Here is a 22,986-nt window from a genome sequence, read left to right as displayed (position 1 = left end):
GTACTGACAGCGTAACGGCCGGGAGGAGAGCGACACCAGCCGGGAGAGGTGTATACCGGCATTCTATCATTGGTGCATTACATGTCACATGTCCCCGCTATCACCAGCTCAAGTAACACAACTCTGCTAGAAAAGAGACTATGTATGAGAGGAGGAGACCGCACAGACGTACCATGCAGACGCACCACACAGACGTACCATGCAGACGCACCGCACAGACGTACCATGCAGACGCACCACACAGACGTACCATGCAGACGCACCGCGCAGACGTACCATGCAGACGCACCGCACAGACGTACCATGCAGACGCACCACACAGACGTACCATGCAGACGCACCGCACAGACGTACCATGCAGACGCACCGCGCACCGCACAGACGCACCACGCAGACGCACCGCACAGACGTACCGTGCAGACGTACCGCGCAGACGCACCGCACAGACGTACCATGCAGACGCACCGCACAGACGCACCATGCAGACGCACCGCACAGACGTACCATGCAGACGCACCGCACAGACGCACCGCACAGACGTACCATGCAGACGTACCGCACAGACGTACCATGCAGACGCACCGCACAGACGTACCATGCAGACGCACCGCACAGATGTACCATGCAGACGCAGCGCACAGACGCACCGCACAGACGTACCATGCAGACGCACCGCGCAGACGTACCATGCAGACGCACCACGCAGACGTACCATGCAGACGTACCGCACAGACGTACCATGCAGACGCACCGCACAGACGTACCATGCAGACGCACCGCACAGACGTACCATGCAGACGCACCGCACAGACGTACCATGCAGACGCACCGCACAGACGCACCACGCAGACGCACCGCACAGACGCACCATGCAGACGCACCGCACAGACGTACCATGCAGACGCACCGCGCAGACGCACCGCGCAGACGCACCACGCAGACGCACCGCACAGACGCACCACGCAGACGCACCGCACAGACGCACCATGCAGACGCACCGCACAGACGCACCATGCAGACGCACCGCACAGACGCACCGCACAGACGCACCGCGCAGACGTACCATGCAGACGCACCGCACAGACGCACCACACAGACGCACCACGCAGACGCACCGCACAGACGCACCGCACAGACGCACCGTGCAGACGCACCGCACAGACGTACCGTGCAGACGCACCGCACAGACGCACCACGCAGACGCACCGCACAGACGTACCGTGCAGACGTACCGTGCAGACGCACCGCACAGACGTACCACGCAGACGCACCGCACAGACGTACCATGCAGACGCACCGCACAGACGCACCGCACAGACGCACCGCACAGACGTACCGTGCAGACGCACCGCACAGACGTACCATGCAGACGCACCGCACAGACGCACCACGCAGACGCACCGCACAGACGTACCGTGCAGACGTACCGTGCAGACGCACCGCACAGACGCACCATGCAGACGCACCGCACAGACGCACCACGCAGACGCACCGCACAGACGTACCATGCAGACGCACCGCGCAGACGTACCATGCAGACGCACCGCACAGACACACCGCACAGACGCACCATGCAGACGCACCATGCAGACGCACCGCACAGACGCACCGCACAGACGTACCGCACAGACGTACCATGCAGACGCACCGCACAGACGCACCATGCAGACGCACCGCACAGACGTACCATGCAGACGCACCACACAGACGCACCGCGCAGACGTACCATGCAGACACACCGCACAGACGTACCATGCAGACACACCGCACAGACGTACCATGCAGACGCACCGCACAGACGTACCGTGCAGACGTACCGTGCAGACGCACCGCACAGACGCACCATGCAGACGCACCGCACAGACGTACCGTGCAGACGCACCGCACAGACGTACCATGCAGACGCACCGCACAGACGCACCACGCAGACGCACCGCACAGACGTACCGTGCAGACGTACCGTGCAGACGCACCGCACAGACGCACCATGCAGACGCACCGCACAGACGCACCACGCAGACGCACCGCACAGACGTACCATGCAGACGCACCGCACAGACGTACCATGCAGACGCACCGCACAGACACACCGCACAGACGCACCATGCAGACGCACCATGCAGACGCACCGCACAGACGCACCGCACAGACGTACCGCACAGACGTACCATGCAGACGCACCGCACAGACGCACCATGCAGACGCACCGCACAGACGTACCATGCAGACGCACCACACAGACGCACCGCGCAGACGCACCGCACAGACGTACCATGCAGACACACCGCACAGACGTACCATGCAGACGCACCGCACAGACGTACCGTGCAGACGTACCATGCAGACGCACCGCACAGACGCACCGCACAGACGCACCATGCAGACGCACCGCACAGACGTACCATGCAGACGCACCGCACAGACGCACCACGCAGACGCACCGCACAGACGTACCGTGCAGACGTACCGTGCAGACGCACCGCACAGACGCACCGTGCAGACGCACACTCAGGTGCTTCATGTTTGTTATGATGCTGGGCGTGAGTCCCTGGACTATGGGGGCGATTCAGACCTGATGGTAGATGTGCGGGGGGACGCCCAGCACAGGGCTAGTCCACCCCGCATGTCAGCCCCGACCCCCCTCCCCACACCGGTACAAAAGCATCACACGGCGGCAACGCTTTTGTACCTGACAAGTAGCTCCGTACCTGCGCAACTCCTGCCCTCTAACAGGGGACTAACCGCCGGATCCCGGGTCACCTCCGTTGTCCAGACCACGCCCCGCCAACTGTGACGCACCCTCCCGCCCTCTCAATCAGGCAGAGGTGATCGCACCAGTGAGAGGCTTTCACCACACGTGCGCACTGCGCCCAGTAGTTGACTGCGATCGCTGGCGCTGCATTGATGCACAGAGTCGGGACTTGGTCCTGTGATTGCAGGGCTAAGCGTGGCAGAACGCTGGAGACAGAGAGATCGGCGTCCCTAGCACTTAGCCACGCTGCTCTGTGGCGGCTGCGGCGACGGAGTGCCCTGGGGCTGACAGTCCAGGCTGCTGGGGCACCTTACTAAGTGCGGGGACCGTGGCGCTCAGGCGGCCGCTATGTCAGTGTTACCAGTAACAGTGCGCGGCGGATGAACCACCGTCACTCCAGCGGTCAGTATAACAGTAATCAGGCCTGCGTCTGAAGCCTTCTTTGTAGGGATCGATGATCCACAGCGGACGCAGAATGCAGGCTGCACCCAGCAAAGGTAAAGAACTCTGACTGAACGGTCTCACCTTGTCCTGTCCTGGGCCGGACTCTTTCCGCCTCTTGTGCCTCTTATTCTGTTCCTCCTCCTCTTCAACATCTGGCAGGGTGACCTCTTCAAAGCCATCAAACTAGAGGAGACATAAACCCATCACAGCAATAATCCGCACAGATCCCATCAGCCGCTCTCCTCCCATTTCATCTAAATAATAATAATCATTTGTATTATATCCTTTCCCAAAGGCTGCAGCGGATGGTGGGTTATATTATACCACCTGCTAAATACCCACTAGCCTACCAAGGAGAAGAGCCAGCAGCAGAGGTGACCGCATACAGCAGCTACCACTGAGACCTGGCTGGTGCCACATACCGGCTTATGCCCGTGGTGAAGAACAGTGGGCAGGTAATAAACTCCATATGCCTAGGTCTAGCACAGTGCAGTACAGCCAACGGGTGAGGCAGGGAAAAATCAGAAACGGAAGAGGCCTGCAGGACAGGGAGGCAGGGAAAAAGCTGAGACGGAAGAGGCCTGCAGGACGGAGGCAGGGGAAATGCTGAGACGGAGGAGGCCTGCAGGACAGGGAGGCAGGGGAAATGCTGAGACGGAAGAGGCCTACAGGACATGGAGGCAGGGAAAAAGCTGAGACGGAAGAGACCTGCAGGACAGAGAGGCAGGGGAAAAGCTGAGACGGAAGAGGCCTGCAGGACAGGGAGGCAGGGGAAATGCTGAGACGGAAGAGGCCTGCAGGACAGGGAGGCAGGGGAAATGCTGAGACAGAAGAGGCCTGCAGGACAGGGAGGCAGGGGAAAAGCTGAGACGGAAGAGGCCTGCAGGACAGGGAGGCAGGGGAAAAGCTGAGACGGAAGAGTCCTGCAGGACAGGGAGGCAGGGGAAATGCTGAGACGGAAGAGGCCTGCAGGACAGGGAGGCAGGGGAAAAGCTGAGATGGAAGAGGCCTACAGGACATGGAGGCAGGGAAAAAGCTGAGACGGAAGAGGCCTGCAGGACAGAGAGGCAGGGTAAAAGCTGAGACGGAAGAGGCCTGCTGGACAGGGAGACAGGGAAAAAGCTGAGACGGAAGAGGCCTGCAGGACAGAGAGGCAGGGGAAAAGCTGAGACGGAAGAGGCCTGCAGGACAGGGAGACGGGAAAAAGCTGAGACGGAAGAGGCCTGCAGGACAGGGAGACAGGGAAAAAGCTGAGACGGAAAAGGCCTGCAGGACAGAGAGGCAGGGGAAAAGCTGAGACGGAAGAGGCCTACAGGACAGGGAGACAGGGGAAAAGCTGAGACGGAAGAGGCCTACAGGACATGGAGGCAGGGGAAAAGCTGAGACGGAAGAGGCCTGCAGGACAGGGAGGCAGGGGAAAAGCTGAGACGGAAGAGGCTTACAGGACAGAGAGGCAGGGGAAAAGCTGAGACGAAAGAGGCCTGCAGGACAGGGAGGCAGGGGAAAAGCTGAGACGGAAGAGGCCTACAGGACATGGAGGCAGGGGAAAAGCTGAGACGGAAGAGGCCTACAGGACAGGGAGACAGGGGAAAAAGGAGAGTTATGGTAGACTTACTTTTGTTAACTCTCTTCGAGGTCCATAGGGTCCACAGGGAGACTACGGGTGTAGGTGGTGGTAAATGACCGGGCACCAAACAGTTCAGCTTTTAGGTATCCCAGCTTGCTACGGTCCTTCCCGGTCAGGAGAGCAGGCAGATGCGACACACACAAGAGCACACTCTCACTGACAGGAGACGGGAACCGGTGACCAAGGCAGGAGCAGGACAGGAGAGCAGGAAGATGCGGCACACACAAGAGCACACTCTCACTGACAGGAGACAGGAACCAGTGACCAAGGTAGGAGCAGGACAGGAGAGCAGGAAGATGCGGCACACACAAGAGCACACTCTCACTGACAGGAGACAGGAACCAGTGACCAAGGTAGGAGCAGGACAGGAGAGCAGGAAGATGCGGCACACACAAGAGCACACTCTCACTGACAGGAGACAGGAACCAGTGACCAAGGCAGGAGCAGGACAGGAGAGCAGGAAGATGCAGCACACACAAGAGCACACTCTCACTTTCAGGAGACAGGAACCAGTGACCAAGGCAGGAGCAGGACAGGAGAGCAGGAAGATGCGGCACACACAAGAGCACACTCTCACTGACAGGAGACAGGAACCGGTGACCAAGGCAGGAGCAGGACAGGAGAGCAGGAAGATGCGGCACACACAAGAGCACACTCTCACTGACAGGAGACAGGAACCGGTGACCAAGGCAGGAGCAGGACAGGAGAGCAGGAAGATGCAGCACACACAAGAGCACACTCTCACTGACAGGAGACAGGAACCGGTGACCAAAGCAGGAGCAGGACAGGAGAGCAGGAAGATGCGGCACACACAAGAGCACACTCTCACTGACAGGAGACAGGAACCGGTGACCAAGGCAGGAGCAGGACAGGAGAGCAGGAAGATGCAGCACACACAAGAGCACACACTCACTGACAGGAGACAGGAACCGGTGACCAAGGCAGGAGCAGGACAGGAGAGCAGGAAGATGCGGCACACACAAGAGCACACTCTCACTGACAGGAGACAGGAACCGGTGACCAAGGCAGGAGCAGGACAGGAGAGCAGGAAGATGCGGCACACACAAGAGCACACTCTCACTGACAGGAGACAGGAACCGGTGACCAAGGCAGGAGCAGGACAGGAGAGCAGGAAGATGCGGCACACACAAGAGCACACTCTCACTGACAGGAGACAGGAACCGGTGACCAAGGCAGGAGCAGGACAGGAGAGCAGGAAGATGCGGCACACACAAGAGCACACTCTCACTGACAGGAGACAGGAACCGGTGACCAGGACAGGAGAGCAGGAAGATGCGGCACACACAAGAGCACACTCTCACTGACAGGAGACAGGAACCGGTGACCAAGGCAGGAGCAGGACAGGAGAGCAGGAAGATGCGGCACACACAAGAGCACACTCTCACTGACAGGAGACAGGAACCAGTGACCAAGGCAGGAGCAGGACAGGAGAGCAGGAAGATGCGGCACACACAAGAGCACACTCTCACTGACAGGAGACAGGAACCGGTGACCAAGGCAGGAGCAGGACAGGAGAGCAGGAAGATGCGGCACACACAAGAGCACACTCTCACTGACAGGAGACAGGAACCGGTGACCAAGGCAGGAGCAGGACAGGAGAGCAGGAAGATGCGGCACACACAAGAGCACACTCTCACTGACAGGAGACAGGAACCGGTGACCAAGGCAGGAGCAGGACAGGAGAGCAGGAAGATGCGGCACACACAAGAGCACACTCTCACTGACAGGAGACAGGAACCGGTGACCAAGGCAGGAGCAGGACAGGAGAGCAGGAAGATGCGGCACACACAAGAGCACACTCTCACTGACAGGAGACAGGAACCGGTGACCAAGGCAGGAGCAGGACAGGAGAGCAGGAAGATGCGGCACACACAAGAGCACACTCTCACTGACAGGAGACAGGAACCGGTGACCAAGGCAGGAGCAGGACAGGAGAGCAGGAAGATGCGGCACAAACAAGAGCACACTCTCACTGACAGGAGACAGGAACCAGTGACCAAGGCAGGAGCAGGACAGGAGAGCAGGAAGATACGGCACACACAAGAGCACACTCTCACTGACAGGAGACAGGAACCGGTGACCAAGGCAGGAGCAGGACAGGAGAGCAGGAAGATGCAGCACACACAAGAGCACACTCTCACTGACAGGAGACAGGAACCGGTGACCAAGGCAGGAGCAGGACAGGAGAGCAGGAAGATGCGGCACACACAAGAGCACACTCTCACTGACAGGAGACAGGAACCGGTGACCAAGGCAGGAGCAGGACAGGAGAGCAGGAAGATGCAGCACACACAAGAGCACACTCTCACTGACAGGAGACAGGAACCGGTGACCAAGGCAGGAGCAGGACAGGAGAGCAGGAAGATGCGGCACACACAAGAGCACACTCTCACTGACAGGAGACAGGAACCAGTGACCAAGGAAAAGAGACCCATAGAAGCCAGGTGCGTAATGGTGGGTGCCTGTGGACACTATGGACCTTGAAGAAAAATAGTTTACCAAGATAAATTCTTCTTCAGGATCCATAGGCATCCACAGGGATGAGCTTGGGGATGTCCCAAAGCAGTTGATCTAGAGAGGGGACTCTCCTAAGGTGAGAGGAGAATGTTGCATCCAAATGCATCATAGGCACAGAACCTAAGAAACGTGTGGGCAGAAGACCACGTAGCGGCCTAGCAGTTATTCAGCAGACGCACCACGACGGGCTACCCACAAAGTTCCCACAGAGCGAGTAGAGTGAGCAGAGACTGTATCCGGCACAGGGAGGACACAGGCCTGTGTGTAAGCCTGTGAGCTAGTCGTGTGAAGCCATCTGGTCAGAGTCTGCTAGCTGGCTAGCCCCGCTTGTGGAATCCATAGAGGATGAAGAGTGAATCCATTTTCCTGATGGAACTGGTACGGTCCACATAAATTCGCAGAGCATGGACTAAATCCAAGGAGGCCTCCCACGCCAAGAGGTCTGGAGATTAAAAGGCCAGAACTACTATTTCTCTGACGTCCTAGTGGATGCTGGGAACTCCGAAAGGACCATGGGGAATAGCGGCTCCGCAGGAGACTGGGCACAACTAAAGAAAGCTTTTAGGTCACCTGGTGTGCACTGGCTCCTCCCACTATGACCCTCCTCCAAGCCTCAGTTAGATTTTGTGCCCGGCCGAGGTTGGATGCACACTAGGGGCTCTCCTGAGCTTCTAAAAAGAAAGTATATAATTAGGTTTTTTATTTTCAGTGAGACCTGCTGGCAACAGGCTCACTGCAACGAGGGACTAAGGGGAGAAGAAGCGAACCTACCTGCTTGCAGCTAGCTTGGGCTTCTTAGGCTACTGGACACCATTAGCTCCAGAGGGATCGACCGCATGGAACTGGCCTTGGTGTTCGGTCCCGGAGCCGCGCCGCCGTCCCCCTTACAGAGCCAGAAGCAAGAAGATGGTCCGGAAAATCGGCGGCAGAAGACATCAGTCTTCACCAAGGTAGCGCACAGCACTGCAGCTGTGCGCCATTGCTCCTCATACACACTTCACACTCCGGTCACTGAGGGTGCAGGGCGCTAGGGGGGGGCGCCCTGAGCAGCAATAAAAACACCTTGGCTGGCAAAAATACCACAATATATAGCCCCAGAGGCTATATATGTGATAATTACCCCTGCCAGAATCCATAAAAAAGCGGGATAATAGTCCGCGAAAAAGGGGCGGAGCTATCTCCTTCAGCACACTCGCTCCGCTGGAAGGAAGCTCCCTGGCTCTCCCCTGCAGTCTACACTACAGAAAAGGGTAAAAAAGAGAGGGGGGGCACTAAATTTAGGCGCAGTATATATATAACAGCAGCTATAGGGGACATAATTCAGTTAGTCCCTGCATTATATAGCGCTCTGGTGTGTGCTGGCATACTCTCACTCTGTCTCCCCAAAGGGCTTTTGTGGGTCCTGTCCTCTGTTAGAGCATTCCCTGTGTGTGTGCGGTGTGTCGGTACGGCTGTGTTGACATGTTTGATGAGGAGACTTATGTGGAGGCGGAGCAGATGCCTATAGAAGGGATGTCACCCCCTGCGGGACAGACACCTGAGTGGATGGACTTATGGAAGGAATTACGTGCACGTGTCGACTCCTTACACAAAAAATTTGACGACATGCCAAATGCGGGACAGCCGGCTTCTCAGCTCGTGCCTGTCCAGGCGTCTCAAAGGCCATCGGGGGCTCTAAAACGCCCGCTACCTCAGATGGCAGACGCGGATGTCGACACGGATACTGACACCAGTGTCGACGACGATGAGTCTAGTCTAATGTCCACTAAGGCCATTCTTTGCATGATTGAAGCAATGAAAGAGGTGTTACAAATTTCTGATCTAAACCCAGGTACCACTAAAAAGGGTATTTTGTTTGGGGAGAAAAAACTACCCGTAGTTTTTCCCCCATCAGAAGAATTAAATGAAGTGTGTGAAGAAGCGTGGGCTTTCCCTGATAAAAAATTGGTAATTCCTAAGAAGGTACTAATGGCGTTCCCTTTCCCGCCAGAGGATAGGTCACGTTGGGAGACACCCCCTAGGGTGGATAAAGCGCTCACACGTTTGTCTAAAAAGGTGGCACTACCGTCTCCGGATACGGCCGCCCTCAAGGAACCTGCTGATAGAAAGCAGGAGGCGATCCTGAAGTCTGTATATACACACTCAGGCATTATACTTAGACCAGCTATTGCGTCAGCATGGATGTGCAGTGCTGCCGCTGCGTGGTCAGATAAACTGTCAGAAAATATTGACACACTAGACAGGGACACTATTCTGCTAACCATAGAGCATATAAAAGACTCAGTCTTATATATGAGAGATGCACAGAGGGAGATCTGCCGGCTGGCATCTAAAATAAGTGCATTGTCCATTTCTGCTAGGAGAGGCTTATGGACTCGCCAGTGGACAGGGGATGCAGATTCTAAAAGGCACATGGAAGTTTTGCCTTATAAGGGTGAGGAATTATTTGGGGATGGTCTCTCGGACCTAGTTTCCACAGCAACTGCTGGGAAGTCAGCATTTTTACCCCATGTTCCCTCACAGCCTAAAAAGGCGCCGTTTTATCAGGTACAGTCCTTTCGGACTCAGAAAAACAGGCGTGGAAAAGGCGGGTCCTTTCTGTCCAGAGGCAGAGGTAGGGGAAAAAGGCTGCAACAAACAGCAGGTTCCCAGGAGCAAAAGTCCTCCCCCGCTTCTTCCAAGTCCGCCGCATGACGGTGGGGCTCCACAGGCTGAGCCAGGTATGGTGGGGGGCCGCCTCAAAAATTTCAGCGATCAGTGGGCTCGCTCACAGGTGGATCCCTGGATCCTGCAAATAGTATCTCAAGGGTACAAACTGGAATTCGAGGCGTCTCCACCCCACCGGTTCCTAAAATCTGCCTTGCCGATTACTCCTTCAGACAGGGAGGCTGTGCTAGTGGCAATTCACAAGCTGTATTCCCAGCAGGTGATTATCAAGGTGCCCCTACTTCAACAAGGACGGGGTTACTATTCCACACTGTTTGTGGTACCGAAACCGGACAGTTCGGTGAGACCCATTTTAAATTTGAAATCCTTGAACACATACATAAAAAAATTCAAGTTCAAGATGGAATCGCTCAGGGCGGTTATTGCAAGCCTGGACGAGGGGGATTACATGGTATCCCTGGACATCAAGGATGCTTACCTGCATGTCCCCATTTACTATCCTCACCAGGAGTACCTCAGATTTGTGGTACAGGATTGCCATTACCAATTCCAGACGCTGCCGTTTGGACTCTCCACGGCACCGAGGGTGTTTACCAAGGTAATGGCGGAAATGATGATACTCCTTCGAAGAAAGGGAGTTTTAATTATCCCGTACTTGGACGATCTCCTAATAAAGGCGAGGTCCAAGGAGCAGTTATTGGTGGGAGTAGCACTATCTCAGGAGGTGCTACACCAGCACGGTTGGATTCTGAATATTCCAAAATCACAGCTGGTTCCGACGACACGTCTACTGTTCCTGGGTATGATTCTGGATACAGTCCAGAAAAAAGTGTTTCTCCCGGAGGAGAAAGCCAAGGAGCTGTCATCTCTAGTCAGAGACCTCCTGAAACCAAAACAGGTATCGGTGCATCACTGCACACGGGTCCTGGGAAAGATGGTGGCTTCTTACGAAGCAATTCCTTTCGGCAGGTTCCATGCCAGAATCTTTCAGTGGGACCTGTTGGACCAATGGTCCGGATCGCATCTTCAGATGCATCGCCTAATAACCCTGTCTCCAAGAACCAGGGTGTCTCTGCTGTGGTGGCTGCAGAGTGCTCATCTTCTAGAGGGCCGCAGATTCGGCATACAGGACTGGGTCCTGGTGACCACGGATGCCAGCCTTCGAGGCTGGGGGGCAGTCACACAGGGAAGAAACTTCCAAGGACTATGGTCGAGTCAGGAGACTTCCCTACACATAAATATTCTGGAACTAAAGGCCATTTACAATGCCCTAAGTCAGGCAAAATCCCTGCTTCTACACCAGCCGGTACTGATCCAGTCAGACAACATCACGGCAGTCGCCCATGTAAATCGACAGGGCGGCACAAGAAGCAGGATGGCAATGGCAGAAGCCACAAGGATTCTCCGATGGGCGGAAAATCACGTACTAGAACTGTCAGCAGTGTTCATTCCGGGAGTGGACAACTGGGAAGCAGACTTTCTCAGCAGGCACGACCTCCACCCGGGAGAGTGGGGACTTCATCCAGAAGTCTTCACGCTGATTGTAAATCGATGGGAACGGCCACAGGTGGACATGATGGCGTCCCGCCTAAACAAAAAACTAGAGAGATATTGCGCCAGGTCAAGGGACCCTCAGGCGATAGCTGTGGACGCTCTAGTGACACCGTGGGTGTACCAGTCAGTTTATGTGTTCCCTCCTCTGCCTCTCATACCAAAGGTACTGAGAATAATAAGAAAACGAGGAGTAAGAACAATACTCGTGGTTCCGGATTGGCCAAGACGAGCGTGGTACCCGGAACTTCAAGAGATGATCTCAGAGGACCCATGGCCTCTGCCGCTCAGACAGGACCTGCTGCAGCAGTGGCCCTGTCTGTTCCAAGACTTACCGCGGCTGCGTTTGACGGCATGGCGGTTGAACGCCGGATCCTGAAGGAAAAGGGCATTCCGGAGGAAGTCATTCCTACGCTGATTAAAGCCAGGAAAGATGTAACTGCAAAGCATTATCACCGCATATGGCGGAAATATGTTGCTTGGTGTGAGGCCAAAAAGGCCCCAACAGAGGAATTTCAACTAGGTCGATTTCTGCATTTCCTACAAGCAGGAGTGACTATGGGCCTGAAATTAGGCTCCATTAAGGTACAGATCTCGGCTCTGTCGATTTTCTTCCAGAAAGAACTAGCTTCACTACCTGAAGTTCAGACGTTTGTGAAAGGAGTGCTGCATATTCAGCCCCCGTTTGTGCCTCCAGTGGCACCTTGGGATCTCAACGTGGTGTTGAGTTTCTTAAAATCACATTGGTTTGAGCCACTTAAAACCGTGGATCTAAAATATCTCACGTGGAAAGTGGTCATGTTATTGGCCTTGGCTTCAGCCAGCCGTGTGTCAGAATTGGCAGCTTTGTCATGTAAAAGCCCTTATCTGATTTTCCATATGGATAGGGCGGAATTGAGGACTCGTCCTCAGTTTCTTCCTAAGGTGGTATCAGCTTTTCACTTGAACCGACCTATCGTGGTGCCTGCGGCTACTAGGGACTTGGAGGATTCCAAGTTACTGGACGTAGTCAGGGCCTTGAAAATGTATGTTTCCAGGACGGCTAGAGTCAGGAAAACTGACTCGCTATTTATCCTGTATGCACCCAACAAACTGGGTGCTCCTGCTTCTAAGCAGACTATTGCTCGCTGGATTTGTAGCACAATTCAGCTGGCGCATTCTGCGGCTGGACTGCCGCATCCTAAATCAGTAAAAGCCCATTCCACAAGGAAGGTGGGCTCATCTTGGGCGGCTGCCCGAGGGGTCTCGGCTTTACAACTTTGCCGAGCTGCTACTTGGTCAGGGGCAAACACGTTTGCAAAATTCTACAAATTTGATACCCTGGCTGAGGAGGACCTTGAGTTCTCTCATTCGGTGCTGCAGAGTCATCCGCACTCTCCCGCCCGTTTGGGAGCTTTGGTATAATCCCCATGGTCCTTTCGGAGTTCCCAGCATCCACTAGGACGTCAGAGAAAATAAGATTTTACTCACCGGTAAATCTATTTCTCGTAGTCCGTAGTGGATGCTGGGCGCCCATCCCAAGTGCGGATTGTCTGCAATACTTGTACATAGTTATTGTTAACTAAAGGGTTATTGTTGAGCCATCTGTTGAGAGGCTCAGTTGTTTTCATACTGTTAAACTGGGTATAGTATCACGAGTTATACGGTGTGATTGGTGTGGCTGGTAGGAGTCTTACCCGGGATTCAAAATCCTTCCTTATTATGTCAGCTCGTCCGGGCACAGTGTCCTAACTGAGGCTTGGAGGAGGGTCATAGTGGGAGGAGCCAGTGCACACCAGGTGACCTAAAAGCTTTCTTTAGTTGTGCCCAGTCTCCTGCGGAGCCGCTATTCCCCATGGTCCTTTCGGAGTTCCCAGCATCCACTACGGACTACGAGAAATAGATTTACCGGTGAGTAAAATCTTATTTTCTTTGTTCAGATGGAGGCTGGAAAGGCTTTGGGAGGTAACCGCGTTTGGTCTGCAGGACTGCTCTGTCATGATGAAAAATCAGAAAGGGAGAGCGGTAGAAAAGCGCTCCTAAGTTTGACACCTGTCTTGCTGAGTCTTTGCCGTTAACTATTTGAGGTCAACAGAATCCAGTGGTTAAAGTGGTGATTGCTATAATGCCTGGAAAACTAGGGCAAATTCCATGGAGCCACCGAGGGACAAAAGGAAGTTGAATCCGTAGCACTCTTTGTAGGAATGTACGCACATCCAGCAATGTCGCAATCCGCTTTTGGAACCAAAATGACAGAGTCGAGACTAGGACCTTCAGAGAAGCAAGGAGGAGGCCGAGATCCAAGCCCGCCTGGAGAAAGGCAAAGATTCTGGAAATCCAAAACACCAGAGGATCATTATGTCGCTAAGCACACCACTGGAAGTAATAATTCCATATGCGGTAATAGATATGGGCTGAAGCTGGCTTCCACGCTCTGCGCATTGTCTGAACGTCAGAGCGGGGGAATCCCTTAGACCTTAAGATGGATGACTCAAGAGCCACACCGTCAAAGACAGTCGAGCTAGGTCCAGGTGTAGATAGGGACTCTATGAAATGTCTCAATTATCGACAATGGGTCAATCACTCTCTGAAACCACACTGACAGAGTGGGAATATGAACCTTCAGAGAGACCAAACGAAGTCCCATATCTAATTCGGCCTGAAGAAGGCCAGGATTCCAGATAACGTGTGACAGCACATCATTGGAAGTACTCTATAAAATATCCAGCTGAAGCTGGCTTCCTTGCCTTGAGCATGGGCCGAATGACATGCCCTGAGAAATTCTCAGATCTCAGCAAGGATGACTGAAGAGCCACCTCATCAAAGACAGGCAAGCCAAGTTTGGATGCAGAAAAGAACTCTGATACAACAGGTATGGTTACAGAGGAAGTTGTAGAGGATAGTCTGTGGACAGACACTGTTGGTTGGTAAACCAATGACATCTGGGCCATGTCGGCGCAATTAGTAGCATTTTGTCTCCTGTCTGGTGGAATTTGCGTATTAGCCTGAGAAGAAGCAAGACTGGGAAGACGTATGCTAGATGAAAAGTACCACTTTTCCGCAAGGGTGTGTACAAATGTTGGTGTCGGGTCTCTTGTTCTGGACTCGTACAATGGAAGCTTGTGGTTGTGACCTGAGGCCGCCAGGCCCACATCCGGTAGGCTATATTTCTACCGGAATTTGGAGGACCTCCGGGTGGAGAGACCACGCTCTAGGGTGCACCTCGTACCGACTGAGGAATTCCGTTTCCCAGGCTAGAACACCTGATATGAACACTGCGAAGATTTCTGGGATATATAATCTGCCCCATCCGAGGACGTGCGTTACTTCTTACATTGCCATCTGACTGCACGTACATCCTCGGATAGGCTACCACAGCGGCATTGTCTAACTGAACCTGTACTGGTTTTCCCTTAATAAATTCTCGGGCTAGAATGAGGGCTCTGTGACCCGTCCAACATCCTTGGAAGGAGTACAGGTCAACTACTGCACCCTGACCTAGTAGACTGGCATCTGTCGTTAGAAGTATCCTATCTGAGGTCTAGAAGGGTCTTCACTTGTCCAGGGCAGATGTTTGCAGCCACCAGGTTAGGGACAGCTGAGCCTCATTGTCTGGGATCTGATTAGATAGGCCACACCATGCCATCTGGATAGAACCAGATGCTGTAGAGGTCAGGAGTAGAACTATTCATATGCCACCATGTCCAGTGAAGACACCACTGATCCCAGGACTTACATCACCTCCTGGACGGACACTCGGCGACTGTGTAGTAACCTGTGTACACTCTGTTGTAGTACTAGGATTTTGTAATTAGAGTCTCTGCTTGAGAATCCAGCAGAGCTTCCAGACGTACTATTCTATGGCAAGGAGTTAGTGCAGACACCTCCCGATTCATGAACCAGCTGTGCGTCTATAAGCAGGCAATGATTATCCAGAGACATCAGTGTAGGATCTCCAGAGAGTGTGCTAATATCAGCCGGTCATCTAGGTATGATGGAATTATGATCCCCTGACGATGAAGCTGAGCCGCCATTACTGGCAGAAGTGTGGTAAATACTCTTGGAGCTGTAGACAAACCAAACGGCAGTCCCTGAAATTGATACTGTTGCTGCTGAACAGCAAAGTGAAGATACCACTGGTGAGAAGACGCTCTAGGCTCATGTAGGTGGGCGTTCTGGATGTCTAAAGAGACCATGAAGTCCCCAGTCTGCATGGCCAGGACAATAGAGCGGAGAGTTTCCAGACGGAACTTGGGCAAAGATTCCAGGTGTAGAACAGGCATGTAAGACCCGTTTGGTCTTTGCACCAGATACAGGGTTGAATGAAAACCCATTCCCTTTTGTGCGGCAGCGACAGGAACTATTATGCCTGATGGCAGCCATGACTGATTCCTGAAGAGCCAGTGCCTTGCTGGGTGTGACGGTTGTAATCCCTGTGGATATCTATGGACCCTGAAGAAGAAAGCGGGGCTTATTTTTATGAGTGGGTTCACTATCCTTTATCTGGAGGGTAGATGTGACCGCCCTTACCAAGGCAGGCACATCAGCTGTACACTGGAGGGAGACTCGTGAGAAAGGCCTCCTCCTCCTCACCATGTGACACTTCTGAGCCAGACCCCTGTGTGGGTTGTGACATAGGCTTTGTAGGGGTGTAGTATGACTGGCTGGCTGTTTGGATCCCGGCGCCCAGCATACCGGCGCTGGGATCCCGACCGCCGGAATGCCGGCCGCGGGGCCAAGTGCACAAGAGCCCCTAGCGAGCTCGCTGCGCTTGCCATGCTGCGGGCACGGTGGCGCTATTTATTCTCCCTCCAGGGGTGTCGTGGACACCCCAAGAGGGAGAATAGTTGTCGGTATCCTGGCGGTCAGAATATCGAGTACTTCCCCTTTGTATGATGTGGGCACTGACCCTGTAACAACTGCCAGGCTATGTGCTGAACGGGTGTGGTATAACACAAGTCAGACAGGGTCAAAAGCCAGACAGGGTCACAGGTCAGGCAGGGTCAAAAGCCAGACAGGGTCACAGGTCAGACAGGGTCAAAAGCCAGACAGGGTCACAGGTCAGACAGGGTCATAAGTCAGACATAAAAATAAAAAAGTTTTTTTTTGTGTTTTTAATTTTTTTTAACCCAAATTTGGTGAAATTCGCCCGCTCGCTACGCTTCGGGCTTGGTGTCTTGCTCCTCTTCGCTCGCCACAAATTTACTAAGAGGTAATAGCTTGTGACATGGATAGTAAATGAGGTAAAATTTGTAAAAACACACAGAAAAAAATAAAATAAAAATAGGATTTTGGTTACCTACCAGTAAATCCTCTTCTCGTAGTCCGTAGAGAATGCTGGGGTCCACATTAGGGGAATACAGACAGTTCCACCAGGAACCATTGGCACTTTAAGAGTTTGAGAGTGTGGGCTGGCTCCTCCCTCTATGCCCCTCCTACCAGATTATACACAGATAGTGGTGAGAGTCACACCAGCTCACACATACAAGGCAAACCAAGCTAACCAGCCTGAAACATCAGCAACTGCTGAAACATTACTTACCAAGTAACAACACAGTACTCAACTAAAACGAAGTTGTACTGAACCAGATAACCACTGCAGGAAAACAAAGCGCTGGGCGGGCGCCCAGCATCCTCTACGGACTACGAGAAAAGGATTTACCGGCAGGTAACCAAAATCCTATTTTCTCTTACGTCCTAGAGGATGCTGGGGTCCACATTAGTACCATGGGGATGTACCAAAGCTCCCAGAATGGGAGGGAGAACGCGGAGGCTCCTGAAGAACTGATTGACTGAACTTCAGGTCCTCACAGGCCAAAGTTTCAAACTTGTAAAACTTTGCAAACGTGTTCGACTCTGACCAAGTAGCCGCTCAGCAAAGTTGTAAAGGCGAGACACCCCGGGCAGCCGCCCAGGAAGAACCCACCTTACGAGTAGAGTGGGCCTTAACAGACATAGGATACTGCAATCCTGCCGTAGAATATGCATGCTGGATAGTGAACCTGATCCAGCGAGAGATTGTCTGCTTAGAAGCAGGACACCCCATTTTCTTGGGATCATACAGGACAAACAGCGAGTCCGATTTTCTGTGACGAGCAGTCCTCTTCACATATATCTTCTGAGCCCTTACAAAATCTAAGGACGTTGATGGAATTGAGGAGTCAGTCGCAACTGGCACCACAATAGGTTGGTTGATACGAAATGGCAACACAACCTTCGGAAGAAACTGCTGACATGTCCGAAGTTTAGCTCTATCTTCATGGAAGATCAAGTATGGGCTTCTACATGACAAAGCCCCCAACTCCGACACACGTCTAGCAGAAGCTAAGGCCAACAAAGTGACAGCCTTCCACGTGAGAAACTTGACCTCAACCTTCTGTAGAGGTTCAAACCAGTCCGACTGGAGTAACTGCAACACCACGTTAAGATCCCAGGGCGCCGTAGGCGGTACAAAGGGAGGTTGGATGTGCAGAACTCCCTTCAAAAAAAGTTTGAACCTCAGGGAGGGCAGCCAACTGTTTCTGGAAGAAAATGGATAGGGCCGAAATTTGGACCTTTATGGGTCCCAACCTCAGGCCCTTATCCACACCTGCTTGCAGGAAAAGGAGAAAACGTCCCAGTTGAAACTCCACCGTAGGAAACTTCTTGGACTCACACCAAGATACATATTTTTTCCAAATACGATGGTAATCTTTAGACGTTACTCCTTTCCTAGCATGTATCAGGGTAGGAATAACCTTGTTTGGAATGCCCTTCTGAGTTAATATCTGGCGTTCAACCTCCATGCCGTCAAACGTAGCCGCGGTAAGTCTTCATAAGCGAACGGACCCTGCTGCAGCAGGTACTCCCGAAGAGGACGAGGCCTCGGCTCTTCTAGCAGTAGATCCAGAAGATCCGCTTACCAAGCCCTTCTTGGCCAGTCCGGAGCAATGGGGACTGCCTGAACTCTTGTTCTCCTTATGACTTTTAGAACTCTTGGAATGAGTGGAAGTGGAGGAAGCACATACACCGACTGGAACACCCACGGAGTCACTAGGGCATCCACCGCCACTGCTTGCGGGTCCCTCGACCTGGAACAATACCGCTGAAGCTTCTTGTTGAGACGAGAGGCCATCATGTCTATTTGAGGTACACCCCAAAGATCTGTTACCTCTGTGAACACCTCCTGATGGAGTCCCCACTCTCCTGGATGGAGATCGTGTCTGCTGAGGAAGTCCGCTTCCCAGTTGTCTACTCCCGGAATGAAGATTGTTGACAACACCAACGCATGTTTTTCTGCCCAGAGGATGATTCTTGTTACCTCTGACATTGCAGCTCTGCTCTTCGTTCCGCCCTGTCGGTTTATGTAAGCCACCGTCGTTACATTGTCCGACTGCACTTGAATGGCTCGTTCTTGCAGAAAATGGGCTGCTTGGAGAAGACTGTTGTAGACTGCTCTTAGTTCCAGAATGTTTATTGGAAGGCTGGATTCCAGGCTTGACCACCTTCCTTGGAAGGTTTCCCTGAGTGACTGCGCCCCAGCCCCGGAGACTTGCATCCGTTGTTAGGGGCTGGTACAATGACCTGTGCCTCCACCAACTTCTGGGCGGCTGCCTGCAGGACAGCCCTGTCTGCCAGCAAAGCTGGTAAGCCTGATTTGAAGAATCGGTGAGGAGGGAGATCTTGAAATTCCAGCCTATACCCCTGGGACATGATATCTTGCACCCAGGGATCCAGGCCGGACGACACCCAGACGTGACAGAAATGAATGAGTCTCGCTCCCACCGGACCCACCTCCGAGGCATGCAGTCCACCGTCATGCTGGGGACTTCGGCGTACCTGAAGCAGGTTTCTGTTCCTGGGAACCCGCAGCAACAGGTTTCTTGGATTTGGGCCGGCCTCCCCTAAAGAAGGTGTTAGACGGTCTGGCCTTTCTTCGTAGCAGGTGCAGCTGAGGGAAGAAAAGGTGACTTACCCGCTGTAGCCGTGGAGATACACGCATCTAATCCTTCCCCAAAGAGAGCCTGACCTGTGTAGGGTAGGGTCTACACACTCCTCCTGGATTCCGCGTCGGCAGGCCACTGGCGAAGCCACAGTCCTCGACGAGCTGAGACAGACATGGAAGAAATTCCTGCAGCCATGGAACCCAGGTCTTTCATGGATTCCACCATAAATCCTGCAGAATCCTGAATGTTACGTAAAACAATTCAACATCAGATTTATCCATAGTATCCAAATCTTCCAGCAACGTGCCTGACCACTTTACTATAGCTCTGACAATCCAAGCACTGGCAATAGTGGGACGTAGTATCACCCCTGAAGCTGTGTACATGGATTTGAACGTATTATCAATTTTACGATCAGCCGGCTCTTTCAAGGCAGTAGATCCTGGAACAGGTAAAACCACCTTTTTTGAGTCTGGACACAGAAGCGTCAACAATTGGCGGGTTTCCCATTTTTCTATTCTCCATAGGGAAAGGAAACGCCACCAGGACCCTTTTAGGGATCTGGAATTTTTTCTCAGGGTTTTCCCAAGCTTTTTCAAAAATAGCATTTAATTCTTTTGATGCAGGGAAGGTTAGCGAGGGTTTCTTATTGTCAGTGAAGTAAGCCTCCTCAACCTGCTCAGGTGTTGTATCAGTAATATTGAACACATCTCTAATAGCCTCTATCATCAACTGCACCCCCTTAGCAAGAGATGCCGCCCCCCTCAACACATCCCCATCACCGTCCTCGGTGTCAGAATCGGTATCCGTATCATCTTGCATAATCTGGGCAAGAGCACGTTTTTGGGAAAATACAGCGGGGGGGCCCTGAGGTAACAGAACTGGGCCAGACTGCCATAGAGTTCTGTAAAGCCTGAGTTGCAGATTCATTCTGTGCAACCCTAGTAGAAATCTGAGAAATCATAGATTTGATAGAGGATAACCACTCAGGCTCCCTAGCTGGTATCTGTGCTAAACCAGTACTATCCTGATTACATGGAATGGGATCATCCTGAGAGGACATATCCTCTGTAGCATATGACACAGAGTCCCTGGACATAGCTTAATGGAGACCACAGACACCACACACACACACACACACACACACACACACACACACACACACACACACACACACACACACACACACACACACACACACACACACACACGAGAGCAGAGTTTCCCCCCCAAGAATGGCTAGAGACACAGAGATTGGAGCCAACCCACACACAGCGCTGTTATAGGTATAGGGAGACCCCAATCAGCGTAGACTGTGCTCCTTAATAGGTTACACAGTCGTTTTGCAGCCCCCCCCCCTTCTACAACCCCCTGGTAACGTGAGAGATAGCTGGAGTTGATCTGGAGGGACTTGCTCTTCACTGACAGCGCTGTGCAGGCAGGAAAATGGCGCTGAACGCTGCTGGGTCCGCTCTGAGGAGAAGCTCCGCCCCCTTAATGGCGCTGTCTTCCCGCTCTCTGGAGATTATACTGGCCTGAGGAAAAGTGCTGGCAGCGATCCTGGGACCCTGATAGGCTGTGTGACCAGTGCAGGGTGTAGGCGCTGGCTCAGGGCGCCCCTCATAGCGCCGCAGTATGTACAGATGAGCGCTCCATACCCTGTTGCCGCCGCCATCTTCACACTGCCCCCCGCTTGCTAGGGGGGTTGGTGATTCACTTGCCACCGATCTTCAGCTCTGTAAGGGGGTGGCGGCATGCTGCTGGGGCGAGCGTTCCCCTGTGGCGGGGCGCGATCTGTCCCCTCTGGAGCTCAGCGTCCAGTCAGCGGAGACAGTGGCTCAGACCCCGCAGGGCGGACACTGCCCCCACCCTCAGTCCCTCGCTGCAGGCAGGCTGTTACCAGCAGCCTCCCTGTAAAACAATAAACTTCTTACTAGAGACACTCTGTAGAGCTTCCCTAGCGGTGACCGGCTCCTCCGGGCACATTTTCTAAACTGAGTCTGGTAGGAGGGGCATAGAGGGAGGAGCCAGCCCACACTCTCAAACTCTTAAAGTGCCAATGGCTCCTGGTGGACCCGTCTATACCCCAGAGAAATATTATTTTTTTTTGTGTCTGACTTTTGACTGTTGACCATATGGTGTCTACCTAATGACCGTCTGTCTATAGACTGGAACCCGTGCTAAACTATTCAGCGTATGCACCCGCAGAGGAAACGGAAGTGACCAGTATAGTCTGGTGCAGTACCTGTGGCTGCCCTGTAGGGGGAGTACTGCTGCGGTCTGCAATCTCTGACAGCAGTAGAGGCCGCCCAGGGAGGTTCCTGAGTCACAGATGAGGTGGGATGTAGCTGCCCGTCCTGCCCCACGTCCCCTACAGATAACCCCAGTGAGGGAGCAGCTGCTTATTACCCCAGCTTCTGCTAGACATGGCTGTAGGGACTTGTGTTACACAGTGTGCAGCCCACACACTATCTACACAACACACCAGTGTGTAGTCTGTATGTGACAACTTGTTACCAGGAATATAAGTAACAGTGACTGACCCTCCTAACACCCCAGCATCTGACAGCAGAGCTAGCACCAGTCACATACAATGCAGAAATCAGTAACTGCTAATGGGCGCTGTCACCTACACACCCGCGCTGTATAACCCGACTCTAATGAGAGGTCTACACCGAGACTGGACCCAGCAAAGATGGCTGCTGTGAGTCTCTGAGGGGAAGCTCAGAGACAGGAAGACTGGGCTGGGGAAGTGCTGACATACACCACCTGGTTCCCTGGCCTGAGAAATGGTCCCCAGCGCCAGTATAATTAGCCCTGGTCTGTAGTCCAAGGCCGGGGTCTGGGTACATCAGCAACCTCCGGTCCGAATCCTGGGAACGGAGGTAAGGATTGCCCAGATGGCGGGTTCGGCAAGCGGGAGCCCACCTTACCTGCCCCCCGTGCACTGGATGCAGTCCCCCTAGTGAAGGCTGCACAGTGCCCTGCCAAACGTTCTTCACCATAGCTGGAGTCGCGGTGGTGGAGCGGCAGCGCTGGCATCCATAGGACTGCCTATAGCGGTCTGCTCATGCTGAACACAGAAATAGAAATGAATAAAGCTTGTGTAACACCAGTCACTAGCTCCTGCTGGCACCAAAAAACAGGATTTTGGTACTTACCGATAAATCCCTTTCTCCGATTCCACAGGGGCCACTGGAGCGTAGTTACAATGGGGATATAGTAGGCAGTAATTGGGAGCTGGCACTTTAAAATTCTCAACCTGTGGCTAGCTCCTCCCCTACTATCTCCCCTCCAAGCCAGTCTACGTAAAACTGTGCCCGATGAGAGATGGAATAAACAAACCTTAAGGTAGAGGAGGTTAATGACGCCCTGTAAACCAGGATAACCCAAACTAAACCTGGAACAGAACCTGACAAAAAACCAGGCTAGCCTGAACTCAACAAGCAGTCATATGGTGATCTGCAAACCGTTAAGCAAAAAACAAGGAGGAACAGCGCTGG

At 53.3% G+C, this 22,986-nt stretch overlaps 1 protein-coding gene across 1 annotated transcript in view; it reads right to left on the bottom strand.

The window, feature by feature from the left end:
- GON4L (gon-4 like) overlaps positions 1–22,986 on the bottom strand; it is a 90,210-nt gene that overhangs the window by 29,268 nt on the left and 37,956 nt on the right. Inside the window, exon 10 of the mRNA XM_063954893.1 lies at positions 3,278–3,379. Coding sequence (XP_063810963.1) covers positions 3,278–3,379 — 102 coding nt within the window. The remainder of the gene's footprint in view (positions 1–3,277; positions 3,380–22,986) is intronic.

The sequence above is a fragment of the Pseudophryne corroboree genome, unplaced genomic scaffold, assembly GCF_028390025.1.
Source record: "Pseudophryne corroboree isolate aPseCor3 unplaced genomic scaffold, aPseCor3.hap2 scaffold_783, whole genome shotgun sequence".
In the NCBI taxonomy this organism is placed as follows: Eukaryota; Metazoa; Chordata; class Amphibia; order Anura; family Myobatrachidae; genus Pseudophryne; species Pseudophryne corroboree.
This window is presented reverse-complemented; position numbering and strand designations above follow the sequence as displayed.